The sequence below is a fragment of the Camelus ferus genome, chromosome 10 (assembly GCF_009834535.1).
Source record: "Camelus ferus isolate YT-003-E chromosome 10, BCGSAC_Cfer_1.0, whole genome shotgun sequence".
Lineage (NCBI taxonomy): Eukaryota > Metazoa > Chordata > Mammalia > Artiodactyla > Camelidae > Camelus > Camelus ferus.
The window spans coordinates 20,733,035-20,754,952 of record NC_045705.1 but is presented as its reverse complement, the minus strand read 5'-3'; the positions used below and the strand labels follow the sequence as shown (position 1 = coordinate 20,754,952).

The 21,918-nt window shown below is 49.1% G+C and overlaps 1 protein-coding gene and 1 long non-coding RNA gene across 2 annotated transcripts; one reads left to right on the top strand and one right to left on the bottom strand.

Annotated features, from left to right (window-relative positions):
• The first annotated feature begins 30 nt into the window (after positions 1-30).
• Positions 31-3,977, top strand: C10H11orf91 (chromosome 10 C11orf91 homolog). Its single transcript, XM_006195057.3, has 2 exons — positions 31-2,735; positions 3,728-3,977. Exons 1-2 carry the CDS (start codon positions 2,246-2,248, stop codon positions 3,811-3,813), a joined length of 576 nt encoding a protein of 191 aa, XP_006195119.2. The 5' UTR covers positions 31-2,245; the 3' UTR covers positions 3,814-3,977.
• Positions 3,978-13,095: 9,118 nt separating this feature from the next.
• LOC116666600 lies at positions 13,096-20,817 on the bottom strand. Its single transcript, XR_004323542.1, has 2 exons — positions 20,521-20,817; positions 13,096-13,283 (listed from the first exon to the last, which is right to left on the bottom strand). It is a non-coding gene; the product is annotated as an uncharacterized LOC116666600 (long non-coding RNA).
• Between the last annotated feature and the right edge of the window lie 1,101 nt (positions 20,818-21,918).

The following is a 21,918-nucleotide window of genomic DNA, read 5'->3' as shown; positions in this document are numbered from 1 at the left end:
TTACTTGAACACAGAGACTTCCTTATCAACACCGAGCATTGCCTTGGTGCCTGTGTTCCCTATTGGCTCAGTGTCTTTCCTGAGGTCATCTTTAATCTGTTCCGAGACAAAATACTCACTGTGACTCTTTCCTCCATAGAATTTTTTCTGCCAGAGGAACTTCTGATCATGCCCACAGCCATTGGCTGAGCAAAGTGGCTCATTTCATATTGTGCTTTTTGGTTCTGAGGAACAAGAACCAATTTTGACTTACCTCACCAAGCAGAAAATGAACTTTAGGGAACTTTGAGAGGGAATTCAAACAGACTGCAAAAAGCCAGGAGTTGGGCAGTTCCAGAATTGTTGTTCAAGATTCAGATGCCAGGGTGAGACTGACTGCTCTCTTGGGTCCTGTGACCACTTTGGGACCAGAGTACATTGAAAAGGAAATTCTGTAGATTAGAATCTGGGTGCTGCTAACTGGGGATCTGGGGAGAGGGCTTCTGGGAATCAAAATCAGCAAGGGTCATACAGATGGCCTTAAGCTTCAGGGTTACTTTCTGCAGAAGGTTGCTATGACTCATGCCATAGACTAAGGGTTGGGTATCTGGACCCAAAGGCAATACAGCAAAGGCCAGATGAGTGGAGAGTCAATAGCCTTTGCACGGCTCTACAGGAACTTTCACAGTGGTTTCAATATTGGGTGGCGATAATGCCACTGGATTTTCTTTTGGGGGATGAGCTATAGGTGGAAGGTTCCCCCAAGTGGAATTCATAGTATGTCCTGAAGGATACTAGCCCGTTGTCTAACTCGGAAGTAGAGCTTCAAGATATGTGTCTATAATTCTTGCAGCCTTGCAGTTGGCCCCATGACTTATATGCAGTGTGTGTCCTGATGGGAGCCTGCCCAACCCACGTGTTTTGGGCTTTGGACCTCGAGAGTATGAACCATGCCTAATATGGTTGAATCCTTGGCAGGGCCAGATGATTTATCTTGCACATTGTATGTCCCTCATCAATGTTCAAAGTCTTCTAGCTCACGTTGGTCTTGTTGCTTGCAGACAGACCTTGACTAAGGACAACAGTTCCCTGTAAGGGATTCTTGATGTGCTGAGAAGCCATAGAGCTGGCTGGAGGCAGTACTGACCTGACGTGCGTGGTGATGAGGGGTGCTTTCTAATACGAGGTTCTATGCTCCGTGTTTCACATGTATTTTTTTTTTTTATCTATCATCATTTCACCTTGCTTAAAAGGAAGTCACATTTGGGGACGTTAGCTGAATTGCTCAGTCACCAAGTTAATATGTTGGCAAGTTCAGGATTCACGCTCAGCTCCCCAGGTCAGCCACTCAGCTGCCCTAAATGTACTGCCTAAATGCACTCCAGTCGACTTTAGAGAGAAACCCAGAATGGGACCCTGGTGCTTTTGTGCTTTGAAGAAATCAATTTCTGTCTTTTCTTAGAAAAGAAGACATTAAGTTGTATTTTATTGGACACGTAGGTTATCCAGCAGTGTGAGCTTTACATACCTAGTTAGAACTTTCTGGAAACAGGAAATAATTTTGCAATGTTACCGGTATATATTCCACTTCATAGCAGTACATGTCCCTAAAAGCCATCCAGAGCCAAGGCTAGGCATGACAAATCAGAACATCCCTCAAGAGGCCGAGAACCTGTGAAGGCGTGATGGCCGGCAATACATCGAGATGCAGAGCTGGAGTGATGGAGGGGAAGGGGCCTCCTAGAAGAGGCTTTCTGGACTATCTCTAGCAGTCTGATGGCTGAGAACCAGGCAGACTGCACCCCAGGTACTCCCAGGACCTCCTGGCTGGAGAGGGCTGTGGCAATGGAAAATTACAAACCCCAACTGCTGTGAGGCAGCCTAAGTTAAATAGAGATTTAAATGAGAGTGTAGGGTGGAACTTCCACCCCACCACGTCAGGTTTCTTAAAAGAGTGTTGTCGCTAAGGGCGTAGGGGAATCGCCGGGAAATGATGGGGAGCGCAGCCCGGCAGACCTGCGGGATTTCGCATTCCTGCCGCTCCGCAGGCCTTTCTCACGCCAGGGGCGTGGCCTGTCGGGGGCGGAGCTACATTCTGGGGCGTGGTCGGCCAGGACTTTAGAACCCCTTTAGGGGCGGGGCGAGAGGGTGGGGCCGCTCTCCCTCGGGGCGTGGCCTGTGGAACCTCAGAACCCCCCGGCGACTCGGGGCCAGGGCGCGCGTCTCCCGGCACGGGGTTCCTCCCACGCAGCCTCCCATTCAAAAGATGCCGAAGGGGCGGCGCGGCAGCCAGAGCCCCACGATGAGCCAGCGGCCGGCCCCGCCCCTCTACTTCCCGTCCCTCTACGACCGCAGCATCTCCTCGTCCCCGCTCAGCGACTTCAATATCTGGAAGAAGCTCTTCGTGCCGCTGAAGGCGGGCGGGGCACCGGCGGGCGGGGCGGCTGAGGGCTGGCCCCTGCCCCAGGCGCCCTCGGCCCCAGCGCCCCCGCCGCCGCCCGGACTGGGTCTTCCGAATGAGCGCCCCTGTCCTCCGCCCTGGCCCTCTGGCCTGGCCTCCATCCCCTACGAGCCTCTGCGCTTCTTCTACTCGCCGCCGCCGGGGCCTGAGGTGGATGCCTCGCCCTCGGCCCCTGGCCCCACGACTCCCCGGCTTGCCTCTGCCTCCCATCCCGAGGAGCTGTGCGAGTTAGAGATTCTCATTAAGGAGCTGGAGCTGCTCACCATCACTGGAGACGGCTTCGACTCCCAGCGCTGTGCGTGACCTCGACCGAGCCCACTGATAGCCTGCCTCTGCTGCCTCGTTGGCTGCATGCCTCCCCCAAAGCCCCTCCCTCGAAATGTGGCCAGGGGCTCAGACACCAGCCACCAGGAGCCCCAGATCCCAAATTCATCCCCCAGAATCCAGACACTACCATCCTGGATTTCAACCGATTCCTTCCCCCACCTTAAATCTGGACTTCATGGACCCTTTTGTCCCAAACTCTAACCTCCCTCCGTCCTGAGTCCTTTCGATAATCTAAACTCTGAGCCCCTAAACCTGGAATTCCACCCACCACAACTCCTAACCTGAACTTTAAGCCTTCTGCACAATACTACTACGACGCCCCGAGTCCCACTGCCCACAGACAGCCCCTATCTCTAGAGACGGAACCTTTAGTGTTTATCTTAAAGGGGAGTCCTAGATGAGAGGAAGGGGAAGTAGGTGAGGGTCAGTTGGAGTGTCTATAGGGGCAGATGGGAATTGTGCAAGACCCAGAAGGCCCAAGGACATTCACTGAGGGCTTTGGGACCCTCCACTTCTCCATGCGGGAAGCTTGCCTCCTGGTCACCCCTGACCCTGGCAGCCACCTGAACTAAGGTGTGAAGTCTTAGACAGACCAGGTGTGCTGATGTGGGCAGGATTCCTCTAGCATGCAAACTGAGTCCTTCCTGTTAAAGGGCAACGTTGTTAAATCCAGTTCTACTCCCAGAAGAATCAAATTGCACTGTGAAATACTTAGTAGGCATAGGCTGTTCCACAGACTTTCTTTCCCAACACCTGGTCTAGCTAAGGCTAGCACTTGACCACTGGAGGAGGGTAGGTGGTTCTAAAAGGACCATTCCCACTATTGTGAAATAACCTTGGGTCATAATGGGTTTGGGGCTCATGTAGGGAGCGCACAATTGCTTCCCAGAAGCTTGCTTTGAAAGTATTAGAAGAAGCCCTTATCTTTCCTACAGCTAAGCTTGTTTTGCTTTCCTGCAGATAAATTCCTGAAGGCACTGAAGGATGAAAAGTTACAAGGACTGAAGACCAAGCAGCCTGGAAAGAAGTCAGCCTCTCTTTCCTGAGGAGCTGCCCACCAGAGCTTAGGCAGCTGCCTCCTTAGGTGTTAGTGCTTAGATAATGTGTCCCATTTGTTATTTCAAAGATTGTTATTTTCTGTTCTGTACTTACTGCTGTTCTCGTTGCTCCCAGCACATACTCCACATACAGTGCCAACTTGCATGGTAAATCTCATGGTCTCTCTCCTGTCTGTGCCGCTGCTGGGGGAGCTCTCTCATGGGGTCTGGAAGCTGCTGCCCAGCTGGCATTTCAGGGGCTCCCAAGACCAAGGAGGAGGGAATCCCCAACACTGCCAGGTCAGGAGAGGATTGGGGAAAGCCAAAGTTAACATACATTTGGTTCTGTTGCCCGTGCCCCCACTCAGAAAGGCTTTGAGGACTGGAACAAGGGGTTAGTTTTCAAACAGCTTTAGTCCTTGAAAATATTTTGTTTAGTTTTTTTTTTTCTTAAATGGATTTTGGACCACAAAACTCTTTGATAACCTGATCAAAGTCATGGTCCTTCCTAGAAATTCATGTATTCAAGAAATATCTAAGTATGTGCTAGGCACCCTGCTAGGCTGTTGGAAATGGGGGTGGACACAGACAATAAATGTCAGTCATAATATGCTGTCATAGAAGAGGGCAAGCTAAGGGCAAGAAAAAGAGTAGGGAGGGTGGAAGGAAAGCAGGGTAGCATTTCAAAATAGTTTCTTGAAGAGGGAACATTTAAACAAGGTTTGACAGAGGTTGAGGGCAATAGCCAGGTGGCACCCTGGGGAAAGTTTCAGGCTGGAGGTTGGAGTTCACTGGGATGTTTAAGGCTGAGCAAAAAGCCCAGATGACAGGAGCAGGAGGAGTGAGGAGGAAGTGGTAGGGATGAGAGCAGAGAGGGTCTGTTCACGTGGGACCTTACAGACAATGGTAAAGGTTGTGGCTTTTGCTCCAAGTGGGATGGGAAGTAGTTAAGAGGGTTTTCAGCTGACTTGTGCTGTGTTGAGAACAGAGTAAGGAAGGACACAGAGAAAGCAGTTAGGAGGCTGTGGGAATTAATAATCCAGCTAAGCTAGAAGTGATGTCATAGCACAGAGCAGCACAGCCCCATCTGCTTTCCCCCTTGCTGGGCGAGAGGTGTCTCAGGGGCACCCGCTGCTGCCGCCCCTCTGCCAGGTGCTGTCTCTGGCGAGGAAAAGCAAAAGCTGAGTGGCACAAATACACAAGTAAAGGCTAAAGTATTTGATGAAACGCATCTTCCATCAAGAACATTTTGATGCTTGGCCTCTGGACTCCCTTGTGCCCTCACCGTGCCAGCAGCAGGTAGATCACAGCCAAAGAATCTGAAGTTTGGGCCACTTTCAAAGGAGAATGAAAAGGAGTAACTGGTAAGCCAGGCATCCTAGAAGAGAGGTGAAGAAGGGGTTTGGGAGGGGGCAGCATTCGGCTCTGACAGGTAGGGCTGACAGGCCAAGTAAGATGAGCCTAATTGTTCCATCTTGGGTTTAGCAACATCAACTTAGCATTGATGATCTGGTCGAGAGCACTTTCGGTTGAGCGATAGGGGTTAACACCTGACTGGAGTAGTTTTAAGAGAGAACAGGAGGAGAGGAATTAGAGACAGTGGGTGCAGATGACTTTTTAGAGAGCTTAGCTTCAAGGGGAGCCCGAGATCTGAGCAGTAGCTGGCAGGGCAAGCAGGGTTAAGAGAAGAGTTTTTAAGGAAGGGAAAAATGACCATGTTCTTGGCCAGATGGAGAATGATCCAGTAGAGAGAGAAAAACTGACGTGGTGGAAGAGATGTTTCTGAACCAGGTCCATTTGCTTGACACACAGCAAGCCAAACGCTGAGATGCCAAAGTTTGCAGCAGAGAGGACTTACTTGCAAGGCAGCCAAGCAAAAGAGAGAATGAGAGAGCAAATCTTAGGCCCGCCTCCTGGAAGGCATGGGGCTGGGATATTTATAGGAGATATATATGTATATAATATATACACATGTCTGTGTATGGATATGTATGCATATATATATAATATGTACATCATATAATACATGCATGCATATAAACTATATACACATATAGTATAATATATACATATATGATATATATACACACATATGAAATATGTATATTATATTGGTGTACATCCATCCCTAGGCCTGTCTAACTGAGACCTCAGCATTTGTTGGGGACCAATCAATTTTTTGTTTGTTTCAGTACAGGTAGGGTTATTTAGAGATCCATCAAGAGGCAAGAGAAAGGCCACGAGGTACACAAGGTGTGGGGGTTGGGTGCTCAGAGTAGAGTAAAAGTAGGTACACATTAGACAGGAGGGAAGGGGGCAGGGCACAGCCACTCAAGGAATGACAGCAATTTAATACCAAAATGGTGGAAGATTCACCAAAATGGTGGAAGATTCACCAAAATGGTGGAAGATTCACCAAAATGGTGGAAGATTCACCTCCTAGTTGGCCTTGAGGATTGAGGTTTGACTTCTAACAGACCTTGAGCTTCATTATATGCTCATTGTAACAGCGTGATAAGTAACATGCCCACAGGCGCCATGACAGCCCCCAGGCTAACCACAAAAGGCCAAAGAATGGGCGGTGGCCCAATGCCTGGGAATCCCAGCCCCTTCCCCAGGGCAGTTGGATTGATCCCACCTGTAGGCCTGTGAAGCGACTGAGACCATAAAAAGTGACGCCACCACGCCTAGTGGCCTTTTTTTGGCTCTCTCCCTTTTGGAGACGGCCCGCACTCTGTCTATGAAGTGTGTACCTACTTTTACTTTAACCTGAGCACCCAATTCCCACACCTCTTTCCTTGCCCTTCTCTTGCCTTACACTCTATGTGGTATGTATCTCTCTAAATAAATCTACCTTTACTCAACAGTGGCTGGCACTTGAATTCTTTCCTGCACAAAGCCAAGGACCCACACTTGGCGGGGCATGTTCCAGGGGCTCAGTCGAGACCTGGGCCTCGGCCCTCCTCACGCCCCACATCCGTTTTCCTGCGTCACCTCTGGCGCCCAGCGTGGGCGTTTATAAAGAAACAGGGCTCAAAGGGCATAATCTCACTCTGCCTATTGGGCTACAGCTCCCCTCTCTTCGGAGGGTGGCAGGGGCTTCTCCCACGTCATGCAGATTCAAGTAGCCCTTAGGTGGCAGCAGATGCTGCCTGCAGGATCTGGCAGAGACCAGCTCTCAAGCCGTGAAGGAGCCCACCGAGCCCAAGGCTTTTCTCCTCTGGATCTTTTCTCATTCTCTCTCTATCACACTATCTCTCTGGACTCGAGAAGATCCATTAAGGCAACCACTCGGACATCCAAATTAAGACCACGTGGCAAATAATTGGCAGCCTGACTGGGTGAGCTTCCCCTCCGTGGCTCTTTTGATGCAGGAAAACGGATGTGGGGCGTGAGGAGGGCCGAGGCCCAGGTCTCGGTTGAGCCCCTGGAACATGCCCCGCCAAGTGCGGGTCCTTGGCTTTGTGCAGGAAAGAATTCAAGTGCCAGCCACTGTTGAGTAAAGGTAGATTTATTTAGAGAGATACATACCGCACAGAGTGTAAGGCAAGAGAAGGGCAAGGAAAGAGGTGTGGGAATTGGGTGCTCAGGTTAAAGTAAAAGTAGGTACACACTTCATAGACAGAGTGCGGGCCGTCTCCAAAGGGGAGAGAGCCAAAAAAAGGCCACTAGGCGTGGTGGCGTCACTTTTTATGGTCTCAGTCGCTTCACAGGCCTACAGGTGGGATCAATCCAACTGCCCTGGGGAAGGGGCTGGGATTCCCAGGCATTGGGCCACCGCCCATTCTTTGGCCTTTTGTGGTTAGCCTGGGGGCTGTCATGGCACCTGTGGGCATGTTACTAATCACGCTGTTACAATGAGCATATAATGAAGCTCAAGGTCTGTTAGAAGTCAAACCCAATCCTCAAGGCCAACTAGGAGGTGAATCTTCCACCATTTTGATTGCTGTCATTCCTTGAGTGGCTGTGCCCTGCTCCCTTCCCTCCTGTCTGGGCGGAGCCCAATTCCACCTCTCTACACAGTGTTGGTCTGGTTCTGGGGAAAGGGGGCACAAATTAGGGGACTCCAGGAGTTACCCTTCAGAAATTTGTGGCCCAGCCCTCCCAAATGCCCTCGGGGCATAAGGCCTCACTGCATCTGTAGGCAGGAGTCACAGGCGGGCCCTCTCTTTGTGGATCCCAGGTTTTGCACCCCTGAAGGAGAGTTGCCAGCGAGTGCTCTGTTCACGGGTCGCAGGTTTTCTTACCGTTGGTGGGATCGCAGGTTTTCACAACCCTGAGCGCGAGTTGTCAGCGAGCACTCCCTTTATGGGTCGCAGGTTTTTGCACCCCTGTGTGGGGTGGCAGGTTACACAGCCTTGTATCCATAGGCAGGAGTCGAGGGCAGGCACTCCCCTTGTGGATGGCAGGTTTTAGCACCCATGGGTGGGGTCGCGGGTATATGAGACGGGGTGCCCCTCCACACCCAGGTCTGGGGGTGGAGGCACACCCCGTGTCATGTCTACAAATAAAGCAGCACAGCGTCCTGAGTTTGCGGAGTGTGGGGAGAGGTGATTGGGAGAAGCTGTGGGACTTGTTCTATGCAGGTGTAACTAGGCTACAGGCCTCTGTACGTTCTGAGGGTGCCCCCTGATGTCAGAATGTCACGGATCGGACACTAGGTACATGCTTAGTTGGAGGATTCGGGGTCCTGTCCAGTCTTAACCTACTCGGCTTCACTTAGACGCAGCTGACTCCAAGTTTCTGAAAAATAATTCAGGCAAACATCTAGTTATATAAGTTACGTGCTGCTTGGAGGACAAGCAGGCCTCAAAACCTTCAACAATTAGGGAAGGCAGGTGAAATGGATTTAACCCACAGTTTCAGAGAGATGAGGAATTGCTGGAATGGCATCCTTGAGTGGGCGAGAGGGGTGGGGTCTAGTTTACAGTAGAGGGATTGGCTTTAGATGGGAGCAGAGACGGGTCATCTCTAATAGCAGGAGGTTATGTCTGTGGCATCAGAGTGCAGATGCTCATAGATGGGCAAACAGCATGGTGGGAGCCCTGGAAATTACGAACACTTGCCCAGAAGTTTGTCCTGAGACCTCACAACGTGCATGCCTACAAGGCCCAGCCGGACACACTGGAAGTGGGAGCCCGCGAGCCAGGTGGAGGCTGGCGGCCCACTGAGCACCTCCCTGACGGCGGGGGCAGTTCCAGCTGCTGCTGCCCAGCCAGGAGCGTGGGTACGGGGTCAGGGGCAAGCTCCCGGTTTCTAAAACTTAGTAACGAATTCCAGTGTTTCCACAACTGAATGCAAGACAAATAAAAGGCTGGACAGTCTCCCAGAGTTTGCAATCTCTACTTACCCATGGAAGTCCTCCCACCCTGGGAATTCCCGGTCCTGTCTCCCCTCCCTAGCAAGAAACCAGATTTCTGTTGCCCTAGGCTGGTTGTTACTAGAGAAGCTCCTTTGTTCTCCCAGCAACCTGCAGGCTGGCAAGTCAGGTGAAGTGGCTGGAGACTCTTAATGAGAATAAATAAGAAAAAAAATAGGCATCAGGAAAGCCTGGCGCAAAGCTCAGGTGGAGCGCTGTCCGGTGGGGGTCTGCTTCCCACTCCCACCCCCGAGTCCCAGTAGCCCTCATGCCCACCCCCTCCAGGCTCATTTGGCCACCAATTAAGTTGACTAAGCACATCATCCCCCGTGCTGGGCACAGAGGGAGGCAGCTGACATGAACAACCTAATTCTCACCACCACCTTGTGAAATAGCACCTGCTCTAGGCTTTACAAGTGGGGGAACAGGGGTTATGAAAGATGAAGTGACCTCTGTTACCCCCGGGCACAGAGCCAGGACTGGGACTCAGGCCTGTCAAGGTTCTCCCAGAATCTCCTGCTGCGTGGGGCGCAGAGCGAGCGGAGGCCCTAGGCGAGCCGTCAGAAGGGACCATGCGGCTCGTTACGGGTAGGGCGTAGTTCTGGGGTTGGCTGCATTGTTCCCCACAACTTCCCAAGTGACAGTGGGGTTGATAGTATTATGGTATCACAACCAAGGTCCCAGGAATGCCCACACCCTGCCCTGTCACCTATCCCCTCATTCCACGGCTTTGATCACAGGTTCTGTTATCAGGACAGTGGGGGAGGCAGGTCATGTGATTGTCACCCCCTCCAGAACAAAATGGAATGGAAGATGCTGTTCCTTAAAGAGAAGGATGCTTGGCAGATGAAAACAATTCAGGGAGCCTGACTGAGCAGACACCATATGCGAGGAGTAATATATGAATGCAGCTTGATCAGCTCGTGAGAGCCAGTAGTGAAATGCTCAGGAATCTTGTAACCTGGCTGTTAAATATTCAAAATTAAACTATATCAACATATAATTAAACTATATTTAAAATTAAGGTAATAAATATTCAAAATTCAGCAGTTGCTAATTATTTTGTTACATTTTACAATTACCTACAGTCTTGAAGTTATATATGGCTCAAGTGTGTATGTTGGAAATACTGTACAATGGTGTGCTAACATTTATTCCTTCCTAACGACCTCACGTTGTTATCTTGAAATTGTCCACAATGGAAGTATTTATACTATGGAAACTGGCTACTCCTCCCTTCCGATTCTGCACAGAGAGTCGGTTAAACACTGGGCACACCACCAGATAAACAGAAAACAAAATTCATAGCTGAGCTAATGGGAAAGCTGCTTTGGAACATTCAAAGCAGGGCTGAAGGTATAAATGAAGTTCCCTGCTGCCCGCAGCTGGGTTGTCTACTCAGCTACAGACGTGGAAGAGGTGGAACAGAAGAACCCGGTTGTGCCTGCCCACGAAGGCAGGCTTCACCTTGTGTCGGGCTCAGGGAGCCCGATGCACTGACTACTAAGATGGAGTGAGCCTACCCACTGGCGATGCAGGGCCCAAGGAATGACCTGGATCCTGACCAATCAGATTAGCAACTTCTCTCAGGGTGTCAGGGTGGACGGTGGGCAGAGGGGACAGTCTGTGGGTGGGGGCCTGAAGTCCCTTCTCTCTAGTGTTAACTAGTTGAGCAAGATGGAACAGGAAAGCTGCCAGAGTGTGAAACTGGCTATATCATGACCATTCCATCAACAGATCTGTCAGTCCTGAGAGAAGCAAGAATTTCAAGTGTGGCAGGAAAACCTTCCACTCCCTTAGCCGAGTAAACTGTGCCCCTCCCTGTGGCTGAGGAGTCAGGCAGAATCCAGGGCATGCAGGGGCCTGCCTTCTCCGAGTAGGAGGAGGAGAGATCTGATCGCGCTCTGAGGCTTTCCCTCTCACTGGAGGGGAAAGCCACATTGGTGCCTCACGGCACACTGGTACCTTCCTTTCAACAGCGTCCTGATTCCATCCCCAACCAGATAAGTGACCTTGGGAAAGTTACTTAACCTCTCTGAGCCTGTTTCCTCGTCTGAAAAATGGAGACACTGCTCCCATAGGATGGTTGGGCGGTGGACAACAAACAAGGTGATAGATGGGAAACTGCGCCCACTGGGAGTCATTACCATCCCGTTTAGGACTCAGCCCTCGCTGCTGAGCTGCTAGTCCAGGGATGGGTGGTGGCCTTGGGCTCTGAGCAGGAGTTTGGTCTGACCTGCAGGGAGGGGGAAATGTTGAATTTGCAGGGCCCTAGAGCTCAACCCCACTAAAAGTAACAAGGGGGTGGGGGGAGGGTGGCTGGGAGTCAGCCTGGGGACAAGGGTGATTCCTATCTAGAGGGGGCCAACCACATTTCTCTCAGGCAGCATCACCTCTCCCACCTCAGATATGGTCAAGGACTCGGCCCCTCTGTGGGTGATGCCCCAAAGGGAGGACTTTGGTCATCGCCCAGGCCTTCCACCCTGTGCACACCAGAGCAGCAGCACATCCAGGAAGGTATTTTTGCAGCGACTGGAGGGAAAGAGAGTAGAGAGGAATCCAGAAAATGCATCAGTGACACAAAGCAGGAGAATCACTTATTCCAAGGCCTTTTTTGGTTGGGGGGAAAGAAAGGGCCACTCAAATGAGCTTACTTAAATAACAAGAGTGGATGACAGTAGGGTTCTTTGGTTACAAATAATAGAAACTAATGCAAGAGAAATAAACAAAGGAGGCATCCAGGCCTTTAGGACAAAAGGAATGAGGTGCTGCCACTGAACAGCTCAGCTCCAACCACACTCCTTGGACAGCAGATGTGAATGGCTCGTCTGGGCTACACATCCTTCTCTGTCCACGCTGGGGAGGGGTGGCCAGGGTCCTGCGATTGCAGCTCCCCCAGAAGCCCTTGGAGCAGGGCAGCAGCTGCTGACACATCACGTGTCCCCTCCTGGGTCTCATGCTGATTGGCCCAGGTGGCTGCCCTCCTAGCTCGCTCTCGCTCCACACACCTGAGCACTCTCCTGCCCTTCCCGTTGGCTTCCTGCCAGAGTGAAGTTCACAGGATTGCCCACAGTGATCCCTGGTTATGGTTCCAAGAGAAGAATAGGGGTATTTCACCAGTTGCCTCTGAGCTAACTCACTAGTCAGGGGAAAGGAGAGACAGCAGCCAAGTCCAAGTAAAGCAGCCAATGACTTCACAGGAGCCTGAGGGAGGAGGATTCCTCCAGAAGGCGGAATAAGTGTTAGCTGTTCCATCTATCCATTCCCAAACTCACCCAGGGTTCATCTGAGTGCAGTACAAACATTCTATAACTCCAAAAACTGTGCACATAAACGAAGCCTGTGTGCATTCACTGATTTGTTCATTCATTTATTCATTCAATGGTTCTTTCAGTGAAACAGGTTCTTAACTTCTTTTCCTCATCTGGAAAATCTGCATGATAATTCGCCCTGCCTGAGGTTGTTGCGAATTAATTGACATAATGTGTGTAAACTGCTCAGCTCACAACCTGACACAGCCAATGAGCACCATCCTGGGGTTTGCCGGGCAAATTTGCATCAAGGTTTCTGGTTATTCACACAAAATCCTTATTTCTCTGTGTGTGGGGGATCCGCTAGGTGGCGGCATGGATTTAGACATGGGATGAAACAGCCCCCTTCCCCTCTCACATCCGGGGCTAACGTTTATCAGCTTATTCATTATCATCTAGAAGAAAATCCAACTTGGAAACCTTTAGGGAGGAGGGGACACTGTGGCCATTGCAGGCAGTCACTGCAAAAGTAAACACGGGTGCTGCACCAGGCCTTTCCCAGAAGCGGCAGGTGGCTGCCTACTGAGAGCCGCGTTTTACTCACACAGGGAAAATCTCTTTCCAGAACCAAGTTCAAGGCGGAAAGTCCAGTTCACATGAATAAAAGAAGCTGGACTGAACTCATTAATACTTGTTATCTGTATTGGTCAGCTTGGACTGCTGTAACAAAATACCAGACTGGGAGGCTTAAACAAAGACATTTACCTCTCACAGTTCTGGAAGCCGAAGTCCAAGATCATGGTGCTGGCCGATTCAGTTCCTGGTGGGAGCTCTCTTCATGGTTTGCTGTTGGCAGCCTTGCTGTGTCTCTGTGTGGCGGAGAGAGAGAGATGTGGTTGTCTCTACCTCTTCTTATAAGGACATTAATCCCATTAAGAAGGCCCCACCCTCATGACCTCATCTAAACCTAATTAAATACCAGCACATTGAGGATGAAGGCTACGATACACAAATACGGGGCTGGGGGTTGGGGGGGAGGGACACAATACACTTGAATTCATAGCAGATCTGTGTTGTCTAAGAGAACTTTCTGCAGTGACAGATGTTTTATATCCGTGCTGTTTAATGTAGAAGCCATTAGCCACACGTGGCTGTTGAGACGTGACATGGGGCCAGTGCATCTGAGGAACTAAATTTTAAATTTTATTTCATTTTGGTTATTAAAATTTTTTTAAATCATTTATTTATTTAATTAAAAATTAAATTTGAATTCTCAATTTTTAAATAATTCATTATTTAAATAGCCCCATGGGGTCAGTGGCTACCATATTGGACAGTTCAGGTCTAGTTAAAAGGATAGATATATATTTTTTTCTTCCTTATTTAACCGATTAGATTGTGTTGAGTTTGGAAAGAGGGAAATTTGAGGTTTAATGTAGGCTTGATTTCCAGAGTTAACTGATATGGGAGCAGATAAAAATGGTATCTCTTTATAAACCAGTGAAGTGAAGCCACTGTGAAGATACAGTGGGTCGGTGGCTGAGCCCACTCACCCCCTCCAAGCAGCAGCTCCTTCCTGGGTAAGCCTCCAGGAATCTAGGTTCCCTCTTTTGTCCCTCCTGGAGGTGATTTGGGAAGAGTCACAGGACATCAGGACAGGCTTGCTTGTCAAAGGTGTGGGGTGTGTGTGTGTGTGTGTGTGCTTGCATGTGCATGTACGTGATCAGGCCTCTTGCAGAAAAAGGCTGTGTGATCTGTGTGGGAAAGAGGCAGGTGTCCAAATCTGAATTGTTCACTGCATCCTTCCCCATCCCCACCAAGGAAATTCACAGGTACATGTCAAGAACTGATGTCATTTTACAGTTTGTTAGAGGAACAGAGCAAAGGTGCTCTGACAGGACCAGTTCTAGAGCTGGAAAAAGTGTCTTGGGGTTTGACCAATGGGGTTTGGTGACACTCTTAGAGTTTCTCGCAAGCCCTGCACAGCACCACACCCATCAATACCAAGTATCAAGCACGAGGTATTGAGGGATTTCTCTGTGCCAGGTCCTGTGCTCAGCACTCTACATAGAGCTTCTCATTAATATTTATAACCTGAACCCATGCAGAGGATGTCCTCATCCCCACTGACAGAATCACCAAGAGGTGTACAGCAAGGATATGGCCAGGCCCATCCAAAGCCCAAACACTTAAACCTTTACATCACTTTTTGTTGATTGGTTTTCATCTATTTTCCCTGCTCCCCTCCAGCCCACCTCAGCCAGTATGAAGAATGTTTGTGCAGTCAAATGTCATAACCACCAAGAGTCTGGACTCCAAGTTAAGGGCAGGCACATTTTCTCCTGATCTCAGCACAGGTGAACTTCACTTTAACAACGCTGTCCCTGAGTAGTTGTATGAATAGTCTTATGGAGTTTTCCCAAACAGACCCTTCTTTTCTGCTGGCTTACCATACGATTCTGGTAGTGAGTTCCATGTTATTCTTACAGAACTGATCACCTTTGCTTCTGGACCTTTAAATACACCAAGCCCGTGTGTTTTGCAAGGAGTTGCTTGCTGGGGCCGGGGTGGTATGCCCTGGGTGAGTTGAGTCTTTTGGGTGCTCAGAAGAATGACCCCTGGGAGTGATGGGACTGTGGAAGCCGTGGGAGATCTCCAGCTGGTTCCAACTAGTCTCACCTTGTCCAGGTAATGAAGGGCCTTTCCCATCACAGCACCAGTCACCTCTCCCTAGATGTCCTGAGCTCACCCTCTCTTCTGGGGGCCTAGGAGTGTTCTGAGCTGTGGAAAAGGGAGGTTGTCCACAATGGGGGTCCAGAAAGGGATGAGCATAGGAGTCACTCCTGGTTGATTAGTGGGTAATGCTTTGGCTCTGACAGATAGTGAGTTCCCCAATGGTAGAAGTATTCAAGCAGAGACAAATCAATAACAATAATCTGACACACCTGCAGAGTGCCCTACAGCTGTAAACTGCGTGTGCTCCTTCCAGCTCTCTGGTCACTTCATGGACTAGATCTTAGCTTCATTTCACAGATAAGGCTCAGAGAGGGGACATGACTTGCCCATAGTAACACAACTAAAATGTGGTAAAGGTGAGGTTCAAACCCAGGTCTGGATGATGCCAAATCCTAAGATGGGGATCCCTGTAAAGTGTGATAACAGTGGTCGTGACACAGATTCAGAGCTAGAGTAAATCAGCCCCCAAACTGAGGAGATTTTGGTGTCCTTTCACCCATATGGAATTTAAAATCAAGGAAATTCCTCCAGTCTCACTCAGTGATGATTATATTGCTTTTTTCCCTAAACATTGAATTACATTTTAAACCCTCCATCTCCCCCTCATTCATTCCCCTCTCCCTCATTTTGAGTACCTGCCTTGCTGAAGCCCTAATTCTGCTTAATCATTGACCAGGTAAGTCAATACTGTGACACAGGCTGCAGGACTCATCCTGTGCTGATCGCAGGGTGGAAAGCTGGCTAATTTCCCTGTTAAATTCTCTTCCAAATGAAAGAGTCTGGGATCCGATCGTTTCAAAAACAGGAAGCTACGTCAGTTCGTTACATGGTGATTTCTAATATTTTGAGAATTTGTAAATGCTTGTTAAAATCTTTTCCTTATGGGGACTGGAGAAAGAACTATTAAATAAGAGAAAAGACAAAATGTGGACATAAATACCCACTAACACCTTGGAGGGAAAATTGCCAGTAAGACAATGTGCTTTATTTCATATTCAGATTTTCCAGGAAAAACAAACACAATTTCAATTAAGTGAAACAGACTAATGCAACAAAGAAATGGAATCACAAAAACAAAATTAAAAAAGAAAAAGAAATAGTATGACTGCAAAATTCTACCTGGTTCACCTGTTTAGATGTGCTCCATAGAGCACTGAATTTCAGAGGCTGAATAAACACCAAAATAATGAGTGAGAGTGTACTGTGGTTTCATCCATAAAGTACATGGTTCCTGAAATTGTCATTGGGATTGCACAGTACATCCCTCAGACTGGTTATTCTTGTCCTTACAATTTGGGCTCCTGATTTCATTTGATGGTGACAGCTCTGAAATTTGGGTTTGTAACGCTTGTTGATTCTTGGCAGTTGGCAATTTGTTCTCTATCCCATGGGGATACCACGGGCATCTTACTGATCAGTTAAAGATCCTTGGGGAGGAAAGCCGTGTGTAGCACAGTCAGAAGATGTAATTGCAAAGCCTGCCATTTTCTAAATACTTCCAGAAAGAAGGGACTTTGGTTTCATTTGGCAGGCGCTTATGAGGTAGAAAAAGCACTAAGTAAATGGTGAATCCTTCACATTTTGGGCTTTGTGTCTCAAGGACCAGTCTCCCTTGACCGTAAACTCTGAGGGGAGGTGCTGTGTCCTGCTCATCATTGAATCGCCATCACCTGGGTGGTGTCTGGTGCTTAGTAGGTGTTCAGGAAAGTTTGCTCAGCCAATGAAGGACTGAATGGGTGACTGTGTGGAAGCTTCTCTCAGTGCTTCCTGCATAGTTTCAATTAGATGAAAGAGGATCAACAGGATAAAATCACACCCGGACACGCACACCCCTGGCAGGAAGACAGCCTGCAGCCCTTCTCCAGGCCTCGCGTCTGCCCAAGTCACAGCTTTTGGTTTCTGGTCTCAGCCTATGGTTCTCTTTTACCTGGACCCATTCTAAAGAGGTGGTCCCTGAGACACAGAAGGCCTGTTTGGGAACTTCCAGTTTTAGGGACAAAACATTAGAGAGATGCAAAATTTAGTTCCCAAGGCATCTGAATATTAATACATGCAGCAACTTGGGCCATTTGGCAACCCCTGGCTTTCACAGTCTTAAGACTATGCAGGCCCTTTCTCTTGATGCCGCCAAACCTGACCTAGAAAATGGACTGTTCCAGGAGCAGGCACACAGCTTCTGGCTTTGCCATCAGATGGAGCATGAGAAATCCAGTCCAACAGCTGGCTTGTGGATCAACCCTATGTCCCAAATCCAACTGTTTCTAAATGTCTCATAGGCAAGACATCTGGGTGGTAGCTTGGTTTTTCATTAGGTCATGTTGGCATCCCTGGGGATGTGTCCTCAAAGGGAGTGGCTTCTACAGGCCCTGCGGGGCTCCCTTAGGCCTCAGCCATCAGGCCCCAGGGACTGGGTGATGGAGTGGGCACCACAGGCAAAAGCAAGCCCTTTAACGTGTTCTGTGATGGCCCAGCAGAGTCCAGAGCAAGTTCACACAGCTCATAACAGGGACCAGACAACGTGGAGTGCTTTTTACCTTCAAGAGTTTGCCAGACCTCTTTGGCTTAGAGGAGGGCTTGGTGGTGAAACTATTATACTAACAAAATCTTTTTTTTTCAGTTCTGAGGAGTCAGGTGGCCTCTCCCTAAATGCAGATTTGTCCACGTGTAAACAGAAACACTAAAATGTTGTTAAAATGAAATGCCCAACTGTACCAACTAGTATTCGTCATACCTGTACCTCCAAGAGGTCATAGAGAGACTCAAAGCAATTATGTTTCCCTCTGCCCCTCTGTGTACCTTTACAGGTAATTAAGCAGTTTCCACTACTTGGTTGCACACCCTTCCCAGGCACACCCTTTCTGGCTTCCAGTGGCCAGCAGAGCTCTTGAGCCGAATGCATGACATTCACTTAAAGATGCCTAGTGGCCATCCTGGGGAAAAAGCTTGTTCTCCTATTTCTGGTGAGGACCCAGCAAAGAGAGGCTGGCTTTGTCTTGTGTCTTTTCCAGTTCTCTGGGGCTGTATCTGTCAGCCACCACTTCCTTTCACTTGATCACTTCATTTGTCCTGAAAGCTGGAAGCAGACAGGGTCCAGGAAGAAAGAAAAAATGCAGGAACAGGGAAGCCCTCCGTTCCTGGGTCCACTATCCTATTCTCTGCAATGTCTCCACCCCATGGTGAGCCCTGTAACAGCATTTTGCAGGGGCTCCTTTATTCCTCATCACTGCAGCAAGACAGCGTCTTTGAGGGTGTCTGTAGTGCGTATCTGAGCTTTCTTTACAGAGGAGCAGAGAGAGGAGGGAAGAATCCTCCTTCAGTCTCGGTGCTTTCTTGCAGAAAGCCTCTGCAATCAGGCTGCCGTGGGAAACAACACTATGTTGTCGCCCAGCTTACCCAAATCTCAGTGGAGCCACAAAAGCCCAGGGTCGTGGCTCTCCACTAGGGCATAGGGACTCCTCAGAAACATTCAGAGTTGGGTTTTTGGTCGATTTTTGTTGCAGGAGATAGACTTCCTCGTCTATAATCTAAACCTCCTTGGCCTCAAGGCTACTTCTTACTCAGTAATCTGCTTTCTTGGACCTTTGCTTTGAATACCACCCATCGTGGCCTCTGAGGCTTGACCACTGCTTTTAGGCTCTGTGTCTTGGTAGTTCCTAGACAAAGAATCTGGTAAGCCTAGCCCCAAGTGTCGAGCCACAACTTTTGTGGCTGGTCAGCCTAGGATTTTGTGGCTCCGGGATCAGAAGTGTCTCCTTTCCAATCAGCTTAGATCAGAGGGCAGAGCACAGAGTATAACACATGGTCTGTGGTTAGGACTGAACATAAGGTGGGTATCACAATTGCCGGGACCAGCAATGGGGGCTCAGAGAGATGGATGGTCTTGGGACTTTTGTGTCCCATTCTAGCGCCATCCCTGGACTTCTTGGGAGCCACTGAGAAGGGCATGTGAGCAGATGTTGGCTTATTCTGCCCCGCAACACCATCTACCCCAAGAATACAGTCACAGAGAGACTGGAACTGCTCCTCTGGGGCTGGGGATGGCCAGGGTGAGCTCTTCTTGGCTGATGAACTCATGCCCCAGGTGGAGACCAGGGGTCTGCCAGGCCCGCAGATGCTAACAACCCCCAGTGGGCGCTGCTGTGCAACTGGCTTGTGAAGGGGATGCCCTCTCACCACCTGGAGGCGGCCAGATGAGAAGCAGGCAGGTTTAGGGCCTGAAAGCCTTGGCTGTTTTATTTTACCATAAACAGTTCTAATAGCCTATGAGCACTCTGTTCCCGGTGGAGGCCAAGGCTCCCAAAGTTAATCAGAAAGCAAAGCATGACGAGGCAGCAGCTACAGTCAACGCTCTCAGGCAGTACTTGCCTTTGGCCAACGTGTCTAATGTGCTTGGTGACAATTTCTGTTCTGGGTTTACCCCCCCATATACATGATGCTACGTGCTCCTCACAGCCACCACAGGAGGTAGGAAATGCAGCGGTTCTTATAACCATTTCACAGACAAGGAATCAGAGACTGGTTTACAGTGAGTTGCCAAGGGCTTGACCGTTTCTGCTTTTTTCAAAATTCCCAGACCAGTGATACTCCTCTGATTCTGTTTGGCAAAACCTCCTCTCAGTTTGGTGTGGGCTGGGAGTGGGCGCAGTTCAGACATAAAGTAGAGATGGAGGAAAATAAGGGGAGGCCACAGTAAATTCATGTAAAATACACTGATGGCCTCCCTCCATAATTTACAAAAGTCTCGTCAAAAGTCAGAGAATGAAAAGAATCCATTTCTAGATTTCATTATATAACGAATGGCTTTCACTGAAGTGTCGATTTGTCCTGTGAAGACAAATTCTGCCCTATCACAAATTTCCCTATTTTTGAAACCTGCAGAACCAAAGCAACTTAATACCCTCTAAAAGAATTTGTTTCTGGTACTATTAATTCTACTTCCTAAATACTCCTTTCCAGAAACACCCTACATTTTCGCATTTATCCCAGGGTAGGATTCTGGAGCAGTTCACCTTAAGAAATCAAGAGACCTCTCAATTCTTGGGACACTGACTTATTCACAAGAGTAGAACCACAATAATATCAGTTTCACTTGAAACCAGTTTTGTCTCAAAAGACTATTGAGAGGCTCGCCAGTTTTTTCATCATGCAAGTCTGTGGCCATGAGCCACATTAAGAGCACCTGAGCTAAGATCACGTGTTTCAATTTACAAGTATTTATCATCAGCTGAGCAAGATGTCGTGCTAACTGCACCTTGGTCAGAAGTCACTTCTTAGACCCGGCAGCAGTATCAATAGGACTGGTGTTGGGGTGGGAAGTGGTCGGGGCAGGTCTGGCCAGCCCGCCAGGGTTCCAGCAAGCCGCGTGCTCACCTGACAGGGGAGTCAGGGATGCCCCCTCCTCTCTGTGGCCATGTCCGAAGGGACCACTCACGTGCTGGCTGCCATACTGGGAGGACTGGCCAATTTCAGGCTGTAGTAGGTTCCTTTTGAAGGACCGGCTCACTCATGCTCCCTCCTCTGGGTACAAGACCCCAGCAAAACCCCTCACTGAAAGGGTTGGTTCAGGGGTGGGAGGTGGTGCTTGTGTCACATGACCCTGTCTCCTTGGTTACAGCTGATTGTCGGCATCTGACCCAAGGGTGGCTCAGTATAGGCAGATGAGCTGGACCAATCCAGTTCTCAAGAATTTGCAGGGAGGATGGCAGCCAGAGAGGGCTGCGTATGGAAAAGGAGAGGTTATGTGGGGTGGGTCCTGGGGTGGGTTCTCAGCTACATGTACACTAAGGAGAAAATTGAGAAGGCTAGTGGAGAAAAACAGAGATGAAAGCCCATATGGAGGGGGAAACACCAGAGGGAGGACGGCCGTCTCCACCCCTCCTGTTGGGAGCTGTGCTCTGTCTCCACGCAGGCGCCCTGCACGGGCAGGCACTCCTGGGCTTCCTGCGCGTTTTGCTCTATTGCACTTTGCAGATATTTCATTTTTACAAATTGAAGGTCTGTGGCAACCTTCTGTGGAGCAAGTCTTTTGCACAATTTTTCCAACAGCATGTGGTCATTTTCTGTCTGTGTAACACTTTGGTAATTCTTGCAATATTTCAACATTTTTCATTATTATATTTGTTATGATGATCTGCGATCACTGACCGTTGATGTTACTATTGTCATTGTTATGGGGCTGCTGCTAGCTGCAGCCACATAAGACGACGAACTTAATAAATGTGTGTGTTCTGACTGCCCCACTGACTGGCTGTTGCCCCGTTTCTTCTCTCCCTCTCCTCAGGCCACCCTGTTCCCTGGGACACAAACAATATTGAAAATAAGCCAGTTAATAACCCTACAATGGCCTCTTGAGTGTTCAACTGAAACAAAGAGTTCCACGTCTCTCATTTTAAACCAAAAGCTAGAAATGACTAAGCTTAGTGAGGAGCACATGTTGAAAGTCTACACAGGACAAAAGCCAGGCCTCTGGCACCAAACACTTGGCCAAGTTGTCAATGAATGCAAAGGGGGAGTTCTTGAAGGAAATTGAGAGTGCTGCTCCAGAGACCACACGAATGATAAGAAAGTGAAACAGCTTTATTGCTGATATGGAGACAGTCTGAGTGGTCTGGATAGAGGATCAAACTAGCCACAACATTCCCTTAAACCAAAGCCTAATCCAGAGCAGGGCCCTAACTCTCTTCAATTCTGTGAAGGCTGAGAGAGGTGACGAAGCTGGAAGGAGAACAGTTGGAAGCTAGCAGAGGTTGGCTCATGAGGTTTAAGGAA

Bases quoted from the DNA above. Each gene is read 5' to 3' on its own strand.
- C10H11orf91 (XM_006195057.3), top strand. From the start codon at position 2,246: ATGCCGAAGGGGCGGCGCGGCAGCCAGAGCCCCACGATGAGCCAGCGG. The intron at 2,736-3,727 runs GTGCGTGACCTC...GCTTTCCTGCAG, and splicing joins CGGCTTCGACTCCCAGCGCT to ATAAATTCCTGAAGGCACTG.